Genomic DNA, 20,022 nt, shown 5'->3' with positions numbered 1-20,022 from the left:
GCAGTATGCTTAGGGTCATGGTCTGTTTGGATGACCCATTTGTGACCAAGTTTTAATTTCCTGGCTGATATATTGAGAAGTTGCTTCAGTATTTCTACATAATGTTCTTTCTTCATGATGCCATCTATGTTGTGAAGTGGACCAGTCCCTCCTGCAGCAAAACAGCCCCACAACATGATGCTGCCGCCCCCATACTTCACAGTTGGGATGGTGTTCATAGGCTTGTAAGCTTTCCTCTTTGTCCTCCAAATGTAACACTGGTCATTATGGCCAAACAGTTCAATCTTAGCTCCATCAGACCACAGGACATGTCTCCAAACATTAATTGTTTCCCAGTGTAATTGAGCTAATTGTAATCTGCCTTTATTGTTGATTCTGGCTTGTTGATTTTCCCATGTTATCAGACAAGGAAGCAGTGTGTTTGAGGTTTTCCTTAAATACTATTCTACAGTTGTGCCTCCAATTAACTCAAATGTTGTCAATTAGCCAATCAGAAACTTCCAAAACCTTGACACCATCATCTGAGCTTTTTCAGAGGCTTAATAATCTTATTGTATGTAAACTTGACTTTCAAGAAAAAGTTTAGTCACATTAACATCTGACTCTTTTTTTAAATGGTTATGTGCCTTTTTGTACAGTGTATGTAAACTTCTGGTTTCAGCTGTATTCATTATAAAATATTCACAAATTCACACACCGGAAATGCATCAATGGCAAAATTTCCATTCCCAAGGAAAGACCACTGTTTCAGTCTAACTTTAATGATGTACACTGAATAAAATATTAAAAGAAGATTCCTTGGACTTTTTTTTTTACATTAAGCGGCTGTAAACTATTTATTCAGGCTGAATTTAAACACACAAAGTTGAATATAATTAAATTGAATTTGTTTGTTTAAATTCAACACAAATAAATTGTTTGCAAGAGTTTTGCAGACATAATTTTTTAGCTTACACTGATGGGAAAAAAGCCACTTACAGTAAAACTGAACTAATTTAGTAGGACAGCAGGGGCGCTGTTAAACCAAGAACTGAAGTTTTTAATGTGTCTTGGAAGACCACCTTCATCCGAGTCATCCGGAACTGAAGTATGCTGGGTGTGTGATCACAGAGAGAGAGAGAAAGAGAGAGAGAGTCAAACGAACTCAGACTGAAGACAGAAAGACGGTCGGTGAGTAAAAACTCTTTTATATTATAACTCATTTATATTTACAATTCATAATAAGCCGCCGGAGAGTCTTGAGTGCATGTGCATCCTGTTTTGTATTACCAGACATAAACATTTAAGCTTCAAAATACTTCAGAGAAACCCGATTTTGTGATAATTTAGTAATTTAATCTGTTGTTGTAGTTGTTTTTTTTTTGCAGTGTTTATCACAGAATTATACACATTTCTTTTGTTTTTGCTGTGTTTATCACAGAATTATACACATTACTTCTGTTTTTGCGGTGTTTATCACAGAATTATACACATTTCTTCTGTTTTTGCGGTGTTTATCACAGAATTATACACATTTCTTTTGTTTTTGCAGTGTTTAACACAGAATTATACACATTTCTTCTGTTTTTGCAGTTTTTATCACAGAATTATACACATTTCTTCTGTTTTTGAGGTGTTTTATCACAGAATTATACACATTTCTTCTGTTTTTGAGGTGTTTATCACAGAATTATACACATTTCTTCTGTTTTTGCAGTGTTTATCACAGAATTATACACATTTCTTCTGTTTTTGAGGTGTTTATCACAGAATTATACACATTTCTTCTGTTTTTGCAGTGTTTATCACAGAATTATACACATTTCTTCTGTTTTTGCAGTGTTTATCACAGAATTATACACATTTCTTTTGTTTTTGCGGTGTTTATCACAGAATTATACACATTTCTTCTGTTTTTGCGGTGTTTAACACAGAATTATACACATTTCTTTTGTTTTCACGGTGTTTATCACAGAATTATACACATTTCTTCTGTTTTTGCAGTTTTTATCACAGAATTATACACATTTCTTTTGTTTTCGCGGTGTTTATCACAGAATTATACATATTTCTTTTGTTTTTGAGGTGTTTATCACAGAATTATACACATTTCTTTTGTTTTCGCGGTGTTTATCACAGAATTATACACATTTCTTCTGTTTTTGCAGTGTTTAACACAGAATTATACACATTTCTTCTGTTTTCGCGGTGTTTATCACAGAATTATACACATTTCTTCTGTTTTTGCAGTTTTTATCACAGAATTATACACATTTCTTTTGTTTTTGCGGTGTTTATCACAGAATTATACACATTTCTTCTGTTTTTGCAGTGTTTAACACAGAATTATACACATTTCTTTTGTTTTTGCGGTGTTTAACACAGAATTATACACATTTCTTCTGTTTTTGCAGTTTTTGTCACAGAATTATACACATTTCTTTTGTTTTCGCGGTGTTTATCACAGAATTATACACATTTCTACTGTTTTCGCAGTTTTTATCACAGAATTATACACATTTCTTTTGTTTTCGCTGTGTTTATCACAGAATTATACACATTTCTTATGTTTTTGCAGTGTTTATCACAGAATTATACACATTTCTTCTGTTTTTGCGGTCTTTATCACAGAATTATACACATTTCTTCTGTTTTTGCAGTGTTTATCACAGAAATATACACATTTCTTTTGTTTTCGCGGTGTTTATCACAGAATTATACACATTTCTTCTGTTTTTGCAGTGTTTAACACAGAATTATACACATTTCTTCTGTTTTCGCGGTGTTTATCACAGAATTATACACATTTCTTCTGTTTTTGCAGTTTTTATCACAGAATTATACACATTTCTTTTGTTTTTGCGGTGTTTATCACAGAATTATACACATTTCTTCTGTTTTTGCAGTGTTTAACACAGAATTATACACATTTCTTTTGTTTTTGCGGTGTTTAACACAGAATTATACACATTTCTTCTGTTTTTGCGGTGTTTATCACAGAATTATACACATTTCTTCTGTTTTTGCAGTTTTTGTCACAGAATTATACACATTTCTTTTGTTTTCGCGGTGTTTATCACAGAATTATACACATTTCTACTGTTTTCGCAGTTTTTATCACAGAATTATACACATTTCTTTTGTTTTCGCTGTGTTTATCACAGAATTATACACATTTCTTTTGTTTTTGCAGTGTTTATCACAGAATTATACACATTTCTTCTGTTTTTGCGGTCTTTATCACAGAATTATACACATTTCTTCTGTTTTTGCAGTGTTTATCACAGAATTATACACATTACTTCTGTTTTTGCAGTGTTTATCACAGAATTATACACATTTCTTCTGTTTTGCGGTGTTTATCACAGAATTATACACATTTCTTCTGTTTTTGCGGTGTTTATCACAGAATTATACACATTTTTTCTGTTTTTGCAGTGTTTATCACAGAATTATACACATTTCTTGTTTTTGCAGTGTTTATCACAGAATTATACACATTTCTTGTTTTTGCAGTGTTTATCACAGAATTATACACATTTCTTCTGTTTTTGCGGTGTTTATCACAGAATTATACACATTTCTTTTGTTTTTGCGGTGTTTATCACAGAATTATACACATTTCTTCTGTTTTTGCGGTGTTTATCACAGAATTATACACATTTCTTCTGTTTTTGCGGTGTTTATCACAGAATTATACACATTTTTCTGTTTTTTGCAGTGTTTATCACAGAATTATACACATTTCTTGTTTTTGCAGTGTTTATCACAGAATTATACACATTTCTTCTGTTTTTGCAGTGTTTATCACAGAATTATACACATTTCTTCTGTTTTTGCAGTGTTTATCACAGATTTATACACATTTCTTCTGTTTTTGCAGTGTTTATCACAGAATTATACACATTTCTTCTGTTTTTGCGGTCTTTATCACAGAATTATACACATTTCTTCTGTTTTTGCGGTGTTTATCACAGAATTATACACATTTCTTCTGTTTTTGCAGTGTTTATCACAGAATTATACACACTACTTCTGTTTTTGCAGTGTTTATCACAGATTTATACACATTTCTTCTGTTTTTGCGGTGTTTATCACAGAATTATACACATTTCTTCTGTTTTTGCGGTCTTTATCACAGAATTATACACATTTCTTCTGTTTTTGTGGTCTTTATCACAGAATTATACACATTTCTTTTGTTTTTGCAGTGTTTATCACAGAATTATACACATTTCTTTTGTTTTTGCGGTGTTTATCACAGAATTATACACATTTCTTCTGTTTTTGCAGTGTTTATCACAGAATTATACACATTTCTTCTGTTTTTGCAGTGTTTATCACAGAATTATACACATTTCTTCTGTTTTTGCGGTGTTTATCACAGAATTATACACATTTCTTCTGTTTTTGCGGTCTTTATCACAGAATTATACACATTTCTTCTGTTTTTGTGGTCTTTATCACAGAATTATACACATTTCTTCTGTTTTTGCGGTGTTTATCACAGAATTATACACATTTCTTCTGTTTTTGCAGTGTTTATCACAGAATTATACACATTTCTTCTGTTTTTGCAGTGTTTATCACAGAATTATACACATTTCTTTTGTTTTTGCAGTGTTTATCACAGAATTATACACATTTCTTTTGTTTTTGCAGTGTTTTTCACAGAATTATACACATTTCTTACGTTAAGTCAGTTAAAACAAAACTATGTTTCATCACCTCAATTTTTGTGTAGCTCTATATGTTTTTATAGTGACTGGAGGTTGAATTTAATAAATGAACGTTTCTCATGAGCTCTTCAGAGTGCTTTTCTGGTTTTTGTTTGTGGATAACTGCTAGAAGTAAATCTTATTCTCAGGTTTGAGGAGGACTATACATTTGTTTTACTGTGAAATATAATATTCTGTGTTGCACTGGTGCTGTTTGATGGAGCGTAAATAAATAGTCTGCGATAGAAACCGCAACATAATTCTGTCATCATCATTTCATTGCTCTTGTGTAACTAATTTAAAGCACCATATATCTTATTTATTATGTTCAAAATGATGATGGAATATTTGTTTTAGTATTAAATATTGAGAGTTGGTTTAATCCAATTGAGTAAATGCTGATACATGTTGAAATCGTCCACTTTAATGTGTTTATTTACTACTAATTGTATTGGTTATGCTTTATTTTAAGGATTACTGAATATATTAATAATTGCCTACATTTACTGTATGGTGTTATAATGTTGATTGTTTAGGGTTAGGTATGTATTTATGCATAATTTAAGGACATCCTAAAATAAAGTGTGACCATACTCTCTTGTACTTCTTTATTAGTTATGCTTAAATTTCACCTTTGTTATTGTATGTCTTTTATTTCAGTTGAGAATTGAAAGCCATGACTGTAATAAATGCAGTGCAGATCTTCATGCTGCTGTGGGGTTTCATCGCAGTCTGCCAAACTGATGCTGGTATGAGTTCTTTAGAAAGTGTGTTTGGGAATTATGTGGATGGGGGAATGTTAAGGCTTGTCCAAGTATTTCAACTATCAGGAGTTACCACTGATACTGCAAATAGCAAGTAGAGACTGTGTAGTGCAGGGGTTCTCAACCTTTTGCAAGCTGGCCCCCCCAAAGCTGTTACATTGCAGTTGGGGCCCCAGTGAAAACAGACCTTAAACACGCCGATTTTGCATTAGCATACACTTCACCGTAAACGATTAACCCAGGTTACTGGCAAATTAAAAGTCCTATTAGCATGCTTCGACATATACCCTATTATGGGCAATATCAGCGGTTAGAGTATGGACGCTTCTACACTTCGAGTTTTTACCGGAAATAGTAAACCATACGGGAACCTTTGGCAAACTCTTTTCAACATACTACGATTTGGGACATACTAATTCTACTTTCAAATACTATTTAGGACGGATAGTATGCAAATTGAGACGCAGCACGAGTGCATGCGAGAGAGACCGAGAACTCACGAGAGAGAACGAGTGGTAAGGAAGGAGACAAAATGCACGCGAGAGAGACCGAGTGCTGATGCACAAGAGAGACCGAGAGACATAATACATTACTGTTATCGTTATTATTGCTAATTCGTTGTTTTTATATGTTCTCTGTGATGTAAACATTGGTAACATTAAACACCTTACATTTGTCATGCCAATAAAGCAGTTTGAATTGAATTTTCTGAGTGAGAGAGAAAGAGAGAGATGTATAATATAACGATATATATATGTGTTTGTTATTATTTCTTGTATTTCTTTTATCTATATGTATGGTCCGTGTTTTGTTAATGCTTTGGCAACATTGTGATTTGTTTTACAGTCATGCCAATAATCAAATTTGAGAGAGAGATTTCACATACAGAGAGAGATTTAACAAACGTTTTTATTCAAAGTTTGATTTTCCAAGATGCTTAGGGGACATCTAATATTAGGTATCATTATTTTGTTGCACTGCAGTACATGTCAGCGCAATGATATACATAGATACATATTGATTTAAACAGACACTATATGAAGAATGTATAGCATCACAACATTTTAACAGCATGGAGTACTGCCACAGGCTGTTGGAGGAACTCTTCCCAGGATGTTAGACCATTTGAGACACTCTCATGTCAATTTAAGTTAGTAATTTTAGGTTAAATGCTGGTGTGACTTGGGGGGTAGAGGATAATTTCCACTTGAAACAACATTTCTAACAAGCTGTCATTTAAGTCCGATATCAATGATGTTATGTGGCCTTCCTATAAATAGAGAGTATGTTTAATCGATACTGTTAAACTGATATCATATTTTAAAATTAAAATTACTAACTTTATATATATATATATTATATAACGAATAAACTAGTCAGAATATAGGCTACACTTAACTCTGTCCTTTAGTTTTTGTGAAATACACGCATGCACGCACGCTGCAGGTGGGTGGAGGGTGTAATGTACCAGCTTTTGGGGGGCCCAGCTTGCAAAAGGTTGAGAACCCCTTCTTTAGACAGTAATCTAAAATTACAAAGCAATGGCAATGCGTTTTATAGAACTAAACACTACCGGGTTATTGTTCACATGCTGACCCTGCTGAAAAATCCAGCTTAAACCAGCCTTGGCTGGTTGGCTGGTTTTAGCTGGTTGACCAGCCTGGTTTTAGAGGGGTTTTGGCCACTTTCAGCCTGGTTTCCAGCCATTTCCAGCCTGGTCTTAGCTGGTCAGGCTGGAAAATGACCAGCTAAATCCAGCTAAAACCAGCTTGACCAGCCTGGTTTAAGCTGGACATAGCTGGTTTTGGCTGGGCTTCCAGCCTGGCAAGTTGGTCAAGCTGGTTTTAGCTGGTCATTTTCCAGCCTGACCAGCTAAGACCAGGCTGGAAATGGCTGGAAACCAGCCTGGAAATGGCCAAAACCCCTCTAAAACCAGGCTGGTCAACCAGCTAAAACCAGCCTAGGCTGGTTTAAGCTGGATTTTTCAGCAGGGTAAGTAATCGTACAGGCATTCCTGACAAAAAGCATGTGTTTGTGTGTATGGAAATGTCCTATCCTCCCTCCCTGTTAAATTTGATCTAATCCGTGTCCTGAAACACACCCCTCTTCCTGCTTTCACTTCTCATACTGACGGAGGGAGCGATTCGTTTGTGAATGAATCTCCGTTATGAACGACTCGTTCACTTAGCCACAATAATACAAGTTTCTGGCACCGCAGCATCTCGTTGTCATATTTCTTTTGCATCGTTTGCTGATTTTATTCAACAAAACTAGCATAAGCCGAGTATTAAGTGCGAGTTGGTGCTACTTTGACTTATGGTGAATGCAGTAAGTGACTGTATTGTCATCAATAACGTTACTTGTTTAGCCCAAAAGTTCACAACATACAAAAACGTAAAAAACTAAATCTTACCTATAAAATGCTTTACCTTTGTACTTTGTTTGCTAACTAGTACACCCATAGACAGCGCTATCTTCTCGTAGTAACACTGTCTTGACTAGTGCAGTTGAATGACATTTGTACTGAGAGCACTGTATAAATGGCTGCGCTATTGACGCATGCCAAGGGTCCGAATGCGATATCTAGTGTATATATCTATGGGTTTGTCCAATGTAACTGTGATGTCTGTTGCAAACATTATTTTTACATTATTATTTCGTGGCTGTATAATATTACTATTATAATTACGTTTTTTTTGTTTGTTTTGTTTTTTTCAGATGGCTGCAATGTGAGCTGTAATAATGTGACTGGAGCTGTGAGGAAAGAAGTGATTTTCAATTGCAGCTTCTCTGAACAGTGCACTGAAGACTGTGCCAAACTGTATAAGTTTCAGTATCCTCAGAAATATAATGACTCTGCAATCTATAGAGAAGGGTCTGCTGATGACCCCTGTAAGAAGAAGAAAACCTTCACATGCAGATACACTCCAGATACAGCAATAAAGGAAACATTCAGATTCTTTGTGCAAACTAATAGTTCACGAAAAACAGCAGGATTCACTGTGGATATATCAGGTATGTCTGTAATACTTCTTTACAAGTCAGTAAATGTTTGCAAATATGCCTTCGTTTTTAATCTAATATTATTTTCATCATCCGTAAGCATTCACTCATTCATTCATTCATTTTCTTTTCGGCTTAGTCCCTTTCATCCGTAAGCAGAGCCTGTTAAACCTACAACCACTAACACTGAAGCTCCTGTCAATATGTGTAGTATACTTCATTATACGCATTGATTATTGAAAATAAATTAGTAGTTGTTATAGAGCAACAAAGCAACCTAAAATTTCATTTTGTTATTGTATTTTGGATAAATTTATAAATTAATAAATATGGTTTATAAATTATAACATGTGGAGTTTGCATATATTCTCCTCGCATTCGCGTGGGTTTCCTCAGGGTGCTCCGGTTTCCCCCACAAGTCCAAAGACATGTGGTACAGGTGAATTAGGTAAGCTAAATTGTCCGTAGTGTATGTGTGTGTGAATGAGTGTGTGTGGATGTTTCCCAGAGATGGGTTGCAGCTGGAAGTGCATCCGCTGCATCAAACATGTGCTGGATAAGTTGGCGGTTCATTCCGCTGTGGCGACCCCTGATTAATAAAGGGACTAAGCTGAAAATAAAATGAATGAATCAATAATGACATATTTCAGGGAAGATTTTTTGAGATGTTTAGATGTCTGTGTGTGTGTGTTTGTCAATCAGAATCAGAATCAGAAAGAGCTTTATTGCCAGGTATGTTCACACATACGAGGAATTTGTTTTCGTGACAGAGCTTCTACAGTGCAACAGGATAACAGAGACAGGACAAAAAACAGATAATAATATATTTTAAAGAATAGAAGTAGTGAGTGCAAATATACAGATTGACAAGTGTACGTACATGTTTATTACTATATACAACGTTATATGTGCAGCTGTTATGTGCAAATTGGCATGTAAAGTGTGTTAAATAAGTGTATATGTGTATAAAAGTGTATAGCAAGTAGTGATGTTGGTTCCACAATTATTATCATCAAGTGTTCATGAGATGGATTGCCTGAGGGAAGAAACTGTTTCTGTGTCGGGCTGTTCTGGTGCGCAGTGCTCTGTAGCGTCGACCAGAAGGTAAAAGTTCAAAGAGGCAGTGTGCTGGGTGTGAGGGGTCCAGAGTGATTTTGGCAGCCCTTTGGCAGCCCTCGCTCTGGATAAGTACAGTTCTTGGGGAGTAGGAAGGGTTGTACCAGTGATTCGCTCAGCAGTCCGAACTATTCAACGTAGTCTTTGGAGGTCATATTTAGTAGCTGAGCTAAACCAGAAATCAGATTCTCCACACAGATGCGTTTATTCAAAGTGTGTGTGGAGAATCTGACTGTCTGCAGTCTGCAATGGGCTGTAGTTAGATTCATGATTTAAATAATTATAATTACTCTGCTTAATCTGCACCTTTACAGAGCATGAATCACTCATAAATGTTGCCGGACCAGATCCGTCTAGTGTTCCTGAGGATCCTAGACACGAGAATACTCCTGTTTCTGCAATCTCTGCGGGTGTGGGCTGCATCATCATCATCATCATCATCATCATCATATTGACCATCATTATCATCTATAAAAAGAAGACAGGTGGATGTCAGAAAATGATGTCTCTGGTTACCAGACAGAAGGATCATGACAGTGATACAGAAAAAACTGCAAAATCATTTTGAAGATTAATTTTAATGTGGTGCTCCAGAAAAGATCAGCTTAATCTGAACTGCAGGAAATACAGGAGTCTCTGTTAGACCTCAAACCACATGAACCTGATCTTTTCAAATCTGATTTGTGCCACTTTCAGATGTGGTGTCAAATCCGGCACAGATCTGTAATGTGAACGGTTATATCAAAATTCAGTTCAATTCTTATTATTACAAGCACCTTATTCCTCTTCAGTGGCTGCTCATTAACCCTTTATGATTCACGTATGCTGTCAAACTGATGAGGATCTTTTCCTAGTTTGTTTTTTGTAATTGCACGTGTTTTCTTAAATTGCAGCATGTTAAGCTCTCTCTGTCATGGTATAAACCTCCTATAGGATTATTTATTATTAAGTAATTTACACACATCTTTAATTCTAACAATTTAAACAACTAATTTCTAATAACTACTTTCTTTTTTCTTTGCCACAATAGCAATACATAATACTTTACAGGATGTGGACCAGACATCTTTTTTTACAGTAGCTAAACATAAGTTAGGAGTGAACTTGTTGGAGCAACCACTGCATTTTATCTTAATTCCACCCAAATTTGAGCTCTTTATTGTGATTAAGCTCATAATTTTATCATGATGAATGTTTAGTTTGATGTTTATTTAGCATGACACCAAGACCAACATATTTAATTCATAACTCTGTACATGAAACAGTGAAGCAAGCCCAGATACCTCACTAAATGCAGTGATGTCTAACTCTACTGTAGTTTTCAAATGGCTGTGCAAGTAGTATATCGTGCTGTCTTGAGCATTTTCTCAGTGGCTTTGGTGCTTTTCTCACAACACTATTTACATTTGCACAACAGTTCATGCATTTCTCAAAACAATTAGTCATTTGTGCACATCACAGTAGCAGTTTCTCATTCCTTCCAACAAATTGCAAGCGCTTTTAGACGTGCATCAATTGCTTTCATACAACTCTCTGCTGTTTTATAACATTATCATCTGCTTATGTCATGTCAGTCAAAATTATCTGAACTTGTGAATGCTGAAGAGTCATTCCATATAAAACTAACAGTCCTCATTTCATTACTTGAGTCATTTCAAGAGTTCACACTTAGCTCTTGACTTACGAAGCTTGTTTGGCATGCTGTCCCGGGAGAGAGAGCCCTGAGCCCTGAGCCCTCGAGTCCAGGGCTCCCTCCCTTTGCAGGGCGAGGGGAGATTGAGCTCAGGGTGATCTCAAGGCTCCCCCGCAGCTAAGGCCAAGATGAACTCCCTTAGAGCGAGATGTCTAGTAGAACAGACTTGAGAGCCTATTTGGCTTTGAGAAAAACCGGGGGACCCCGGGAAAACCCCTGTGGACGCGTGCCAGCTCCACCCAGAAATGCCGGATGCTATGGCAAGGAGCCAGAACCGATGGAATTCCTGCTGGTCGCTGGGCCACCTATACTGGATAAAGGTGGAAGGAGGGGAGGGGGGGGGGTTCTTCAAGACGAAGATAGTTGCAAAGAGAAAAGAGGATATATATATATATATATAGGAACTTATGATGCTTTGATTGGAGGGTTGTGATTAGCTAATATGAGCCAGCTGGGTTAATCATGAGCACGTACTCCTCTCGAAATTAGTTTAAGATATTAAACTTCACTACATACAAAAATCGAATCTAGATCTAATCTAATCTTTTTTTTTCTGAAGGTTTGAACGTCTAATTTGAACAGTTTGATGAATGATTTACAGACCTGTGTATGTTGTAGGTTCAGTTCCAATATGTACTGGAGTATTGTTTACAGTTGTGCACAGCTCTACCCAAAGGAAGTGTATGTATGTTGTAAATAAGGCTGTATTTATTCATTTGCACAATGCTGTCATTAAATTAGAATTGCAAAGACATCCGCAGTAAAAATGTGAAACATATTCAGTGTCTTGTACTCAGATACCTCACTAAATACAGTGATGTCTAACTTTACTGTGGTTTTCGAATGGCTGTGCAAATAGTATAGAGTTCTGTCTTGAGCATTTTCAGGAAGTGTCACCAAAATCTGACTTTATTGCATTGGAAAATGTACAGAGTAATCTGTCATAATGAAAACATGACGTAGCCATTTGACCATCTTGTTCATAAACAATGGTGTCAGGACTTTTCATCTTGCTCACATTGACACTTTCACTGACATCAATACTTGCTTTCGAGGAATGATCTCTCCATTTTGAGCAAGTGACGTGCTTTTGCAGGTTATCAACTAGGTAATAATCATCTAGGCTAATTGTTTTGAGAAATGCAATGTTGTGCAAATGTAAATTGTGTTGTGAGAAATGCACCGAAGCCACTGAGAAAAACGGCAAAATGAGCTGAAACGATGCAATTATTAAGGTTTTTATTTGCAACAACTTATTTTTTATGTTCAATACACTTAGATTTGTAAAAGCTACAGTACAACATCAAAACATGCCTTTTCAAAGTATTAGACAAGGTTGTATTCATGCAACTGCTTTCTTTTTTTTTTAGATCTACATGGGTCTCAAGAAAGGTGGCTGTAAATCTAGTCAAAGCACTGAAACCTCCAACCCAGGCTCATTCCGAGAACGTAGTCCCGGGGACGTTTCTGGAGACCGCGAAATACGTCCCGGGAGGTACGTATTTGTGCAGTTTTTGTTTTCGCGAGTCCGCGAGAGGCCGCTGTGCGCGCTTTTTCCCGCGCCGTTCTCGCGTAAACCCGCTAGAGGCCGCTGTCGAACGACCTTCCGCCCGTCTGCCTGTCTTCACGACGGAATGATTGACCGTGCGACCGGCCAATCGGCTGACCCGCCCTCCTCCGTCCCCAAACCCAACCAACGACGGTTCACAAAAGCCGTCCAGAAAAAGAAAAGCCCTCATCCGGTTTTTACCACGTTTTTGGATTTTGACCACATTCTCACCCTGTGACGAACTTGTTCGCTTCATTTTTTGGATTTTGTTTTCTTACCTGATTCCTGGAACCGCTCTTCCCCGGACTCGAACCCGGTCGTCGTCGTGGTCAGCCCCTCTCTGCGCCTCGAGTACACGAAGAGCTAACCGGACAAACTGGTTGCAGCGGGAAAGCCCTCCACACGGAGGCGAGCGGCCGGCTGGCCGGCCGGCGAGCGCCGAAGGGAACGGCGTCACACCGCCCCGCAGCGTTCGCTTAAAAAAATGAAATGCAGTCGTACGTACCCCCGGCTACGTATTTCGCGGTCTCCAGAAACGTCCCCGGGACTACGTTCTCAGAATGAGCCTGGGTTGGAAACCTCCCTCACTTAAAAAATATGTTTTGCTACTTGTTCAAACTACTTATTTAAAATGAGTCAACACAATTCTTAAGGATTTTTTTGGGGGGTAGGGGGGGGGGGGGGGACAACTTAATTGTTTTATGTTCAATCCACTTACATTTGTAAAAACAATTAAGTTGACAATCGATTTGTGTTGGGAGAACATGAATGAATCGTGTAGAAGCCAGCATATGTTACAGTGTTTGTTAACACTTGTAATGACTTGTTTCTGGCTGCTGACTCAGGAAATTGTGCTGTTTTGTTTATTGCTCTTAGATCTTACAGCTGCTTTTGACACAATAAGATTTTGTTCTTGCTTAGAGTGTTGTGTTGGTATTAAAGGTACTGCATAGGATCTGTTTTGGTCACATATAATTAACAGAAGCTTCTCTGTCCGCCTTGGGAAGATAACGTCCTCATCAGGTGGAGTACTTCAAGGTTTCGTTCTTGGACCAAATCTGTTTTCCCTATATTTGCTTCCATTAGAGTCTATTTTGTAGGAAGTATGGGATTTTTTTAGTTTTTATAATTTTATTTTGTAGTGAATATGAGTCCATATCACCATTGTTGGACTGTATTAGAGACATTAAATCTTGGTTTGCACTAAATGTTTTAAATGGCAATGAGGAAGAGAAGGAAGTGGTGGTATTTGGATCGGAGTGTGCTCAGGATTTTCTGTATCTTGGTGTTTTAAATCCTTATGTGAAGCCAAATGTGAATAACCTGCTTGTTTTGTAGCGATTTTAAACTAAATAAACAGATTAATTCAGTAATTAAAGCTATTTTCCCCAGTTACAACCGTTTGCAGTTTGTAAAATATGCTGCTGCTTCATTGTGAAAATGGCAGAAATAATCGTTAAACTAAATATTACAACATACCTTATTTACAGCTTATTACACTGCTGTCTGGAATACTTGATTCTGATTGGTCACTCATGTTGCATTCCAAGGTATAACAACCACTGAAACCACTGAGACTCATCAGGGTATTACTGTACCAGTGTTGACCATTGGTATGTATATACAGTTTTTAAATTTGCTTTTCTGTCACGCTGCTGTTTTTGACTGTTTGACGGCATCTTGTGACTGAATACTTTGGTGGTCAGTGTATGCTCCATTCAGCTGTTTGGGTTTCTGTCAGCTTTGCATCTAATTCTTTATTTGATGGCAAGTAGCCTTGTAAAATGCAGGATAAAGTACATCCAGGGAGTTGTTTTTGCAATAAAGCCCTTCAGTTTTCGACAGCTGCTGATAAACCACTGACTTTTTTCGACAATAACAACCACCTGGATGTACTTTATCCATACAGTATGCACACTGTGAACATAATTAATACGTTTATACTGTGTGTAATTATTCATTTGTGCATGCGGGTTCAGGGCCATGATCAGTTCACACTGGAAATCATGAAATCGGCTTCATTTACATCAACGAGAACAGCTGTGCAAAACAAAATACTAAAAAATCTGATCTGAGAAAGCAGTCTGAACACTAATAATCGCAGTAAAATGCAGCCAAACACACTTTCTAATTAAAATATTTAGTAGTTTTCAATATTTAAATCTTTATTATTCCTTGCATGTGTAACCCTGCCGGTCCCACACCACTCAACCCGCTCAGAGCTGGGATCGAACTGGCAACTCTCCGCATGGGAGTCGGTTGCTCTAACAAGGAGGCTAAAGACCATGGCCTCTAGCATCTATGCCAGATGCGACCTTTTCAGGTTCAGAGGAGTGAGATTTACCTGCACAGAACTTCAGTAGCTGACCTCTGTTTCACTTACTCCCCCTAAAAAATCACTCATATCCGGGTCACGGCACCAATAATATAATTTTATAATACCAGAAATCTAATAAATGGAAATATATGCCATCAGTGGTTTCAGCTAGGTCAGTGGTTTATCAGCAGCTGTCGAAAACTGAATGGCTTCATTGCAAAAACAACTCCCTGGATGTACTTTATCCTGCATTTTACAAGGCTACTCGCATCAAATAAATGCAAATGAAATATAAGACAAAATTATAAAACTTTAAATCATTTTTAATGATCATTTCTTGATTGATGTTTAATAGAGAGATAATTTTACAACACTTAAACATAATAATTTTAACTTTCTTTTTTCTTTGCCACAATGACTGAGTTCATAATGACTGAATTCATCATATTTTATAGGATGTGGACCAGACATCATTTCTTAACAGTAGCCAAACATTAGTTAGGAGTGAACTTGTTGGAGCAACCACTGCATTTTATCTTAATTCCACACATATTTGAGCTCTTTATCATGGTTAAGCTCATAATTGTATCATGATGAAACTCAAGTTTAATGTTTATTTAGTATGACGCCAAGACAAAAATATTTGAGTCATGCATAAAACACTTAAGCAAAGTAAAAATCGGACACAAAGAAGCCACAGTGAAAGCTAACAAAGGCGGAATTTAGAGAAAGTGACTCAAATGCATAGAAATGTTTCCAAGAATACAACTGATTTCCCATCACTGACTTCCCAGAGAGATGCAAAGGTCAAAACCAGCATATTGTCCATTGTTTGATCTATCTATCTATCTATCTATCTATCTATCTATCTATCTATCTATCTATCTATCTATCTATCTATCTATCTATCTATCTATCTATCTATCTATCTATCTATCTATCTATCTATCTATCTATCTATCTATCTATCTATCTATCTATCTATCTATCTATCTACCTATCCATCCATCCATCCATCCATCCATCTAAAATATTTTTTTTTCTGCTTGATTAAACCACTTAAGAGCTGAATCAACACAAATCTTGAGGGTTTTTTTTAAGGCAAAACGTAATTGTTTCATGTTCAATCCACTTAAGTTGGTAAAAACGATTATGTTAACTTTATCGATTTGTGTTGGGACAACTTGAAGGAATTGTGTGGATGCCATGATTTTTTGCAGTCTATTAAGTATTAAGTATATTAAGGCTGACTGTAAATCTGTTTTTCATTTAAATGTCCCAAACTGATGAGTTTTAGAGATGTCAAGAATATTAATTTCAACACGGTCTCTTTTCTGATCTCAGAGCACTTCAATCTGTTGATCATTATAAGTCTTATCTTCTGCTCTGGACATTTTAGACCCTAGGCGTGCTGTTTCTTTTTTTTTATGAATCTTGTCCTGTGGTGAAAGGCTTAACTGTTAACAAGCTGACATTGTAAAAAATATTGTGCCAATCAGTTATCCTAACATAATATTTTGAGTTAAGTTAACTTATCTTGACTGATTGTGTTGACATAACTTATATATCAACGTTTTTTTTGGCTGAAATTATTAGACTTAAAAAAGACCTATTCGACTAAAAATAGAGTCAGCTGGTTAGTATTGAGCATGTCATGTTTTTTCCTGGGAAAATAATTTTTACAGCAGCTTTTGACATGGGATTGATGCAGATTTTGGTACAAACAAACAAACAATGCAAACAAAAATAAAACAAACCTCTAAAATCTGAAAAAAATTAGTAATGTGTATTTAATACTTTATATAAAAGGCTTTTTTGGGGATGGCAGCTTAAAGATGCCTCTCATATGGAGAATGAAGTCAGGCATACATTGCTCAGGTGTGAGTTTCTCACAGACTTCAACAGAGTGTCAAAATCTTGATGTTTCTGTGGATCTCGTCTATCAAATCTGAGCTTTATTTTGTATTTTCTTTTGGATTTAAGTCAGGTGATTGGCTTGGCCATTCTATAGCTTGATTTTCTTTCTCTGAAAGGATTTGAGAGTCTCCTTGTCTGTGTTTTGGATCATTGTCTTGCTGAAATATCCACTCTGGTTTCATCTTCATCTTCCTGCTAATGTAGATGTTGGACTGAAGCAGCTGATATTCATTTACACTGAGGAAGGGCAGAGGGTTGCTGAAAAGCTACTGATGTATTTCAGCTGCTGTCTGGGCTTTCACTGCTAAACTACTCCTCTCTTTCTTAATGTGTTCAATACTTTTTTCCCCTGCGTCATTTCATTTTGTTACACATAACTTAATTTGTAAACTAATTAGATTTGTCTTCTTTGCATATTTTGGATTTATTGTATATATTATCTTGTAATCTGGAAAGTATTCATAGCGCTTCACTTTTTCCACATTTTTTATGTTACAGCCTTATTCCAATATGGATTAAATTAATTTATTTCCTCAAAAATTTACACACAATACCCCATAATGACAATGTGAAAAAATATCTATTTTTAAATGTTGCAAGTTTATTAAAAATAAAAATGCTTAACTATTTGCAACAATTTACAAACATCTTTTTTTTTACATTGTCATTATGGGGTATTGTGTGTAGAATGTTGAGCAAATAAATGAATTTAATCCATTTTGGAATAAGGCTGTAACATACAAAAATGTGGAAAAAGTGAAGCGCTATCAATACTTTCCAGATGCACTGTATATTAGTTAACTGCTTCAAGTATCTGAGCTTTAAATAGTACACATATGTGCAAGTTTAATGGCTTAGCAGTTCACCGAAAGCATCCAGCCTGGCTTATTCAAAAGTAAAAGTCACTTAGACAACATCCATTACACTTGTATTATCCAGTCATTTCGGCTTTAAAATGAGTTAGACAAATTCAGTGTTAATCCTAGGGTTAATTTTAAGGCAGCACAAACACTTGCTTTTTAAAGCTGAAACAACAAAATTTTTTCATTTAAACCAACAGTCTCACACACTCAAAGCAGCAAGAACATACCACTACTCATCTATCATTAGGGGTGGAGCTGCCAACCCTAATACAGTTTTTAAGACAATTAGTTAAGCCATCAGATGATTCCTCTGTGCAAGAATGTAATAAGATTTTAACCTATTTTACAGAAAAAAAAGAAAAACATCTTCAAGTCTATCAGTTCCAACCCCTTCCTTGAAGACCCATCACAACCCACCCTTTCCCTGAAGACCCACTTAGATTTCCTGAAAGTGCATTTCCAGCTTTAACATAGCCACTATTGACAGTATCTCGAAAATAGTGATGCATCCACTTGCATTCTCGACCCAATCTCAGCATCTGTTCTTAAGTGGAGTCTATATGTCCCCTCATTTTAAACATTGTTATTACCTCTCATACTTGTACTGTTCCAACAGCCCTTAAAGTCTACGTGAACCAGAAGCTGCAACCATTTGTATTGACCCAGTTCCTCTGCGGAGAGGATTATGAAGGGACAAGAAGTGGTTGGGTGTATATTTGAACGGCAGACGCGCAGGAAAGATTGCGGCATCCTAAGAAAACTCTGTTGTGGAGATCGGTGTCCATAGCCCCCCAATATGGGCACTGATTCCACTGAGTAACGCGAATAGCGCATTTTGCTGAGAATAATTTATGGTATGTGTAAAAATGTGTTCCCCCATAGGAGAGCGCGAGCTCTAAAAAAACTGAGCAGAGCTATGTGGAATTCAGCTATTGAAAGTGTACGAGGTTGTGAGCTAACTGGTGATTTGAGAGTAATGGTGAATTCTCCGCAATCCACCTGTCGTTCTGCCGAGGGAGGTGCTATGGGTGAAAGGAGTGTAGAAAGGTCTATGTCGGCACCTGATAGGATGAGGTTCTTGATGGCATTGGAGATCGGGGTTGGTTCCAGGACTGGAGCATTATGCTTATTGGAGGTGAGGGATGAAGATCTGGCGGATGCGTAAGAGGAAGCTGGAGAAGGTGGGTTGCGATTTGGAGTGATAAGAGATGGAGATTGCGTGCGGCGTTGGGTCCTTGCAACTGTAGAACAGATAGGCCTTCGGCTTCTTATGGGAGCCTCGGAGTTTGGTTGGTTTCCGGTTGGAGCTTGTTGTTGTCCTTGTGCTGGTGTTTCTGGGAGAGCGGGTGTATCAGATCTTTCCATGGTGCTGTTGTTGGTGTGATGAAATCTTTATACTGCTTTTGCTGTGTCCGTTGAAGTTTAATTTCTGCTGTTGTTGTTGTTGTTGTTGTTGTTGTTGTTGTTGTTGTTGTTGTTGTTGTTGTTGTTGTTGTTGTTGTTGTTGTTGTTGTAGTCAGGGAAGGTAGGATAGTAGATATAAGTTGTAGATGTTTTGGAGTCGAAGATTGTAAAGAGCTGGATCTGTCCTTTGTGTGCTTTCTTCGGAAAACGAAGATAAGAGAGTTGTTCTAGCTAGGCTACTTATAGTGAGTTGGGGTTAATCTGATTGGCTAACTAGTAAATGTAGATGAGTGCCCAGCTGCAGTCAATCCTATCACGTGCTCCTATTGAAATTAGTTTGTGAAACTTCACTTAATATATAAATGTTTTAATATTCATTTCTATTTCAACTGTGAAATTTAACATTTCATCTCAATGTCAGTGACGCGGTGGGTGCAGTGGGTAACACGATCGCCTCACAGCAAGAAGGTCACTGGTTTGAGCCTCGGCTGGGTCAGTTGGCATTTGGAGTTTGGATGTTCTCCCTGTGTTGGTGTGGGTTTCCTCCGGGTGCTCCGGTTTCCCCCACAGTCCAAAGACATGGTGACTTGGGTAAGCTAGAATTGGCCATAATGTAAGTGTGTGATTGAGTGTGTATGGGTGTTTCCCAGTGATGGGTTGCAGCTGGAAGGGCATCCGCTGCGTAAAACATATGCTGGA

The 20,022-nt window shown here is 36.9% G+C and overlaps 1 protein-coding gene across 2 annotated transcripts; it reads left to right on the top strand.

Moving 5' to 3' along the window:
- The first annotated feature begins 1,119 nt into the window (after positions 1-1,119).
- LOC130238866 (uncharacterized) lies at positions 1,120-13,495 on the top strand. Of its 2 annotated transcripts, XM_056469984.1 has the most exons (5): positions 1,120-1,170; positions 5,358-5,446; positions 8,180-8,476; positions 9,895-10,065; positions 12,644-13,495. In XM_056469984.1, exons 2-5 carry the CDS (start codon positions 5,374-5,376, stop codon positions 12,673-12,675), a joined length of 573 nt encoding a protein of 190 aa, XP_056325959.1. In that variant the 5' UTR covers positions 1,120-1,170; positions 5,358-5,373; the 3' UTR covers positions 12,676-13,495. The 2 variants fall into 2 exon arrangements, with proteins under 2 accessions (XP_056325959.1, XP_056325958.1); XM_056469983.1 differs by having other exon boundaries at positions 9,895-13,495.
- The last annotated feature ends 6,527 nt before the right edge of the window (positions 13,496-20,022 follow it).

This window comes from Danio aesculapii, chromosome 12, assembly GCF_903798145.1.
Source record: "Danio aesculapii chromosome 12, fDanAes4.1, whole genome shotgun sequence".
Classification (NCBI taxonomy): Eukaryota; Metazoa; Chordata; class Actinopteri; order Cypriniformes; family Danionidae; genus Danio; species Danio aesculapii.
The sequence above is the reverse complement of the archived record's forward strand: the minus strand, read 5'-3'. Positions and strand labels throughout refer to the sequence as shown.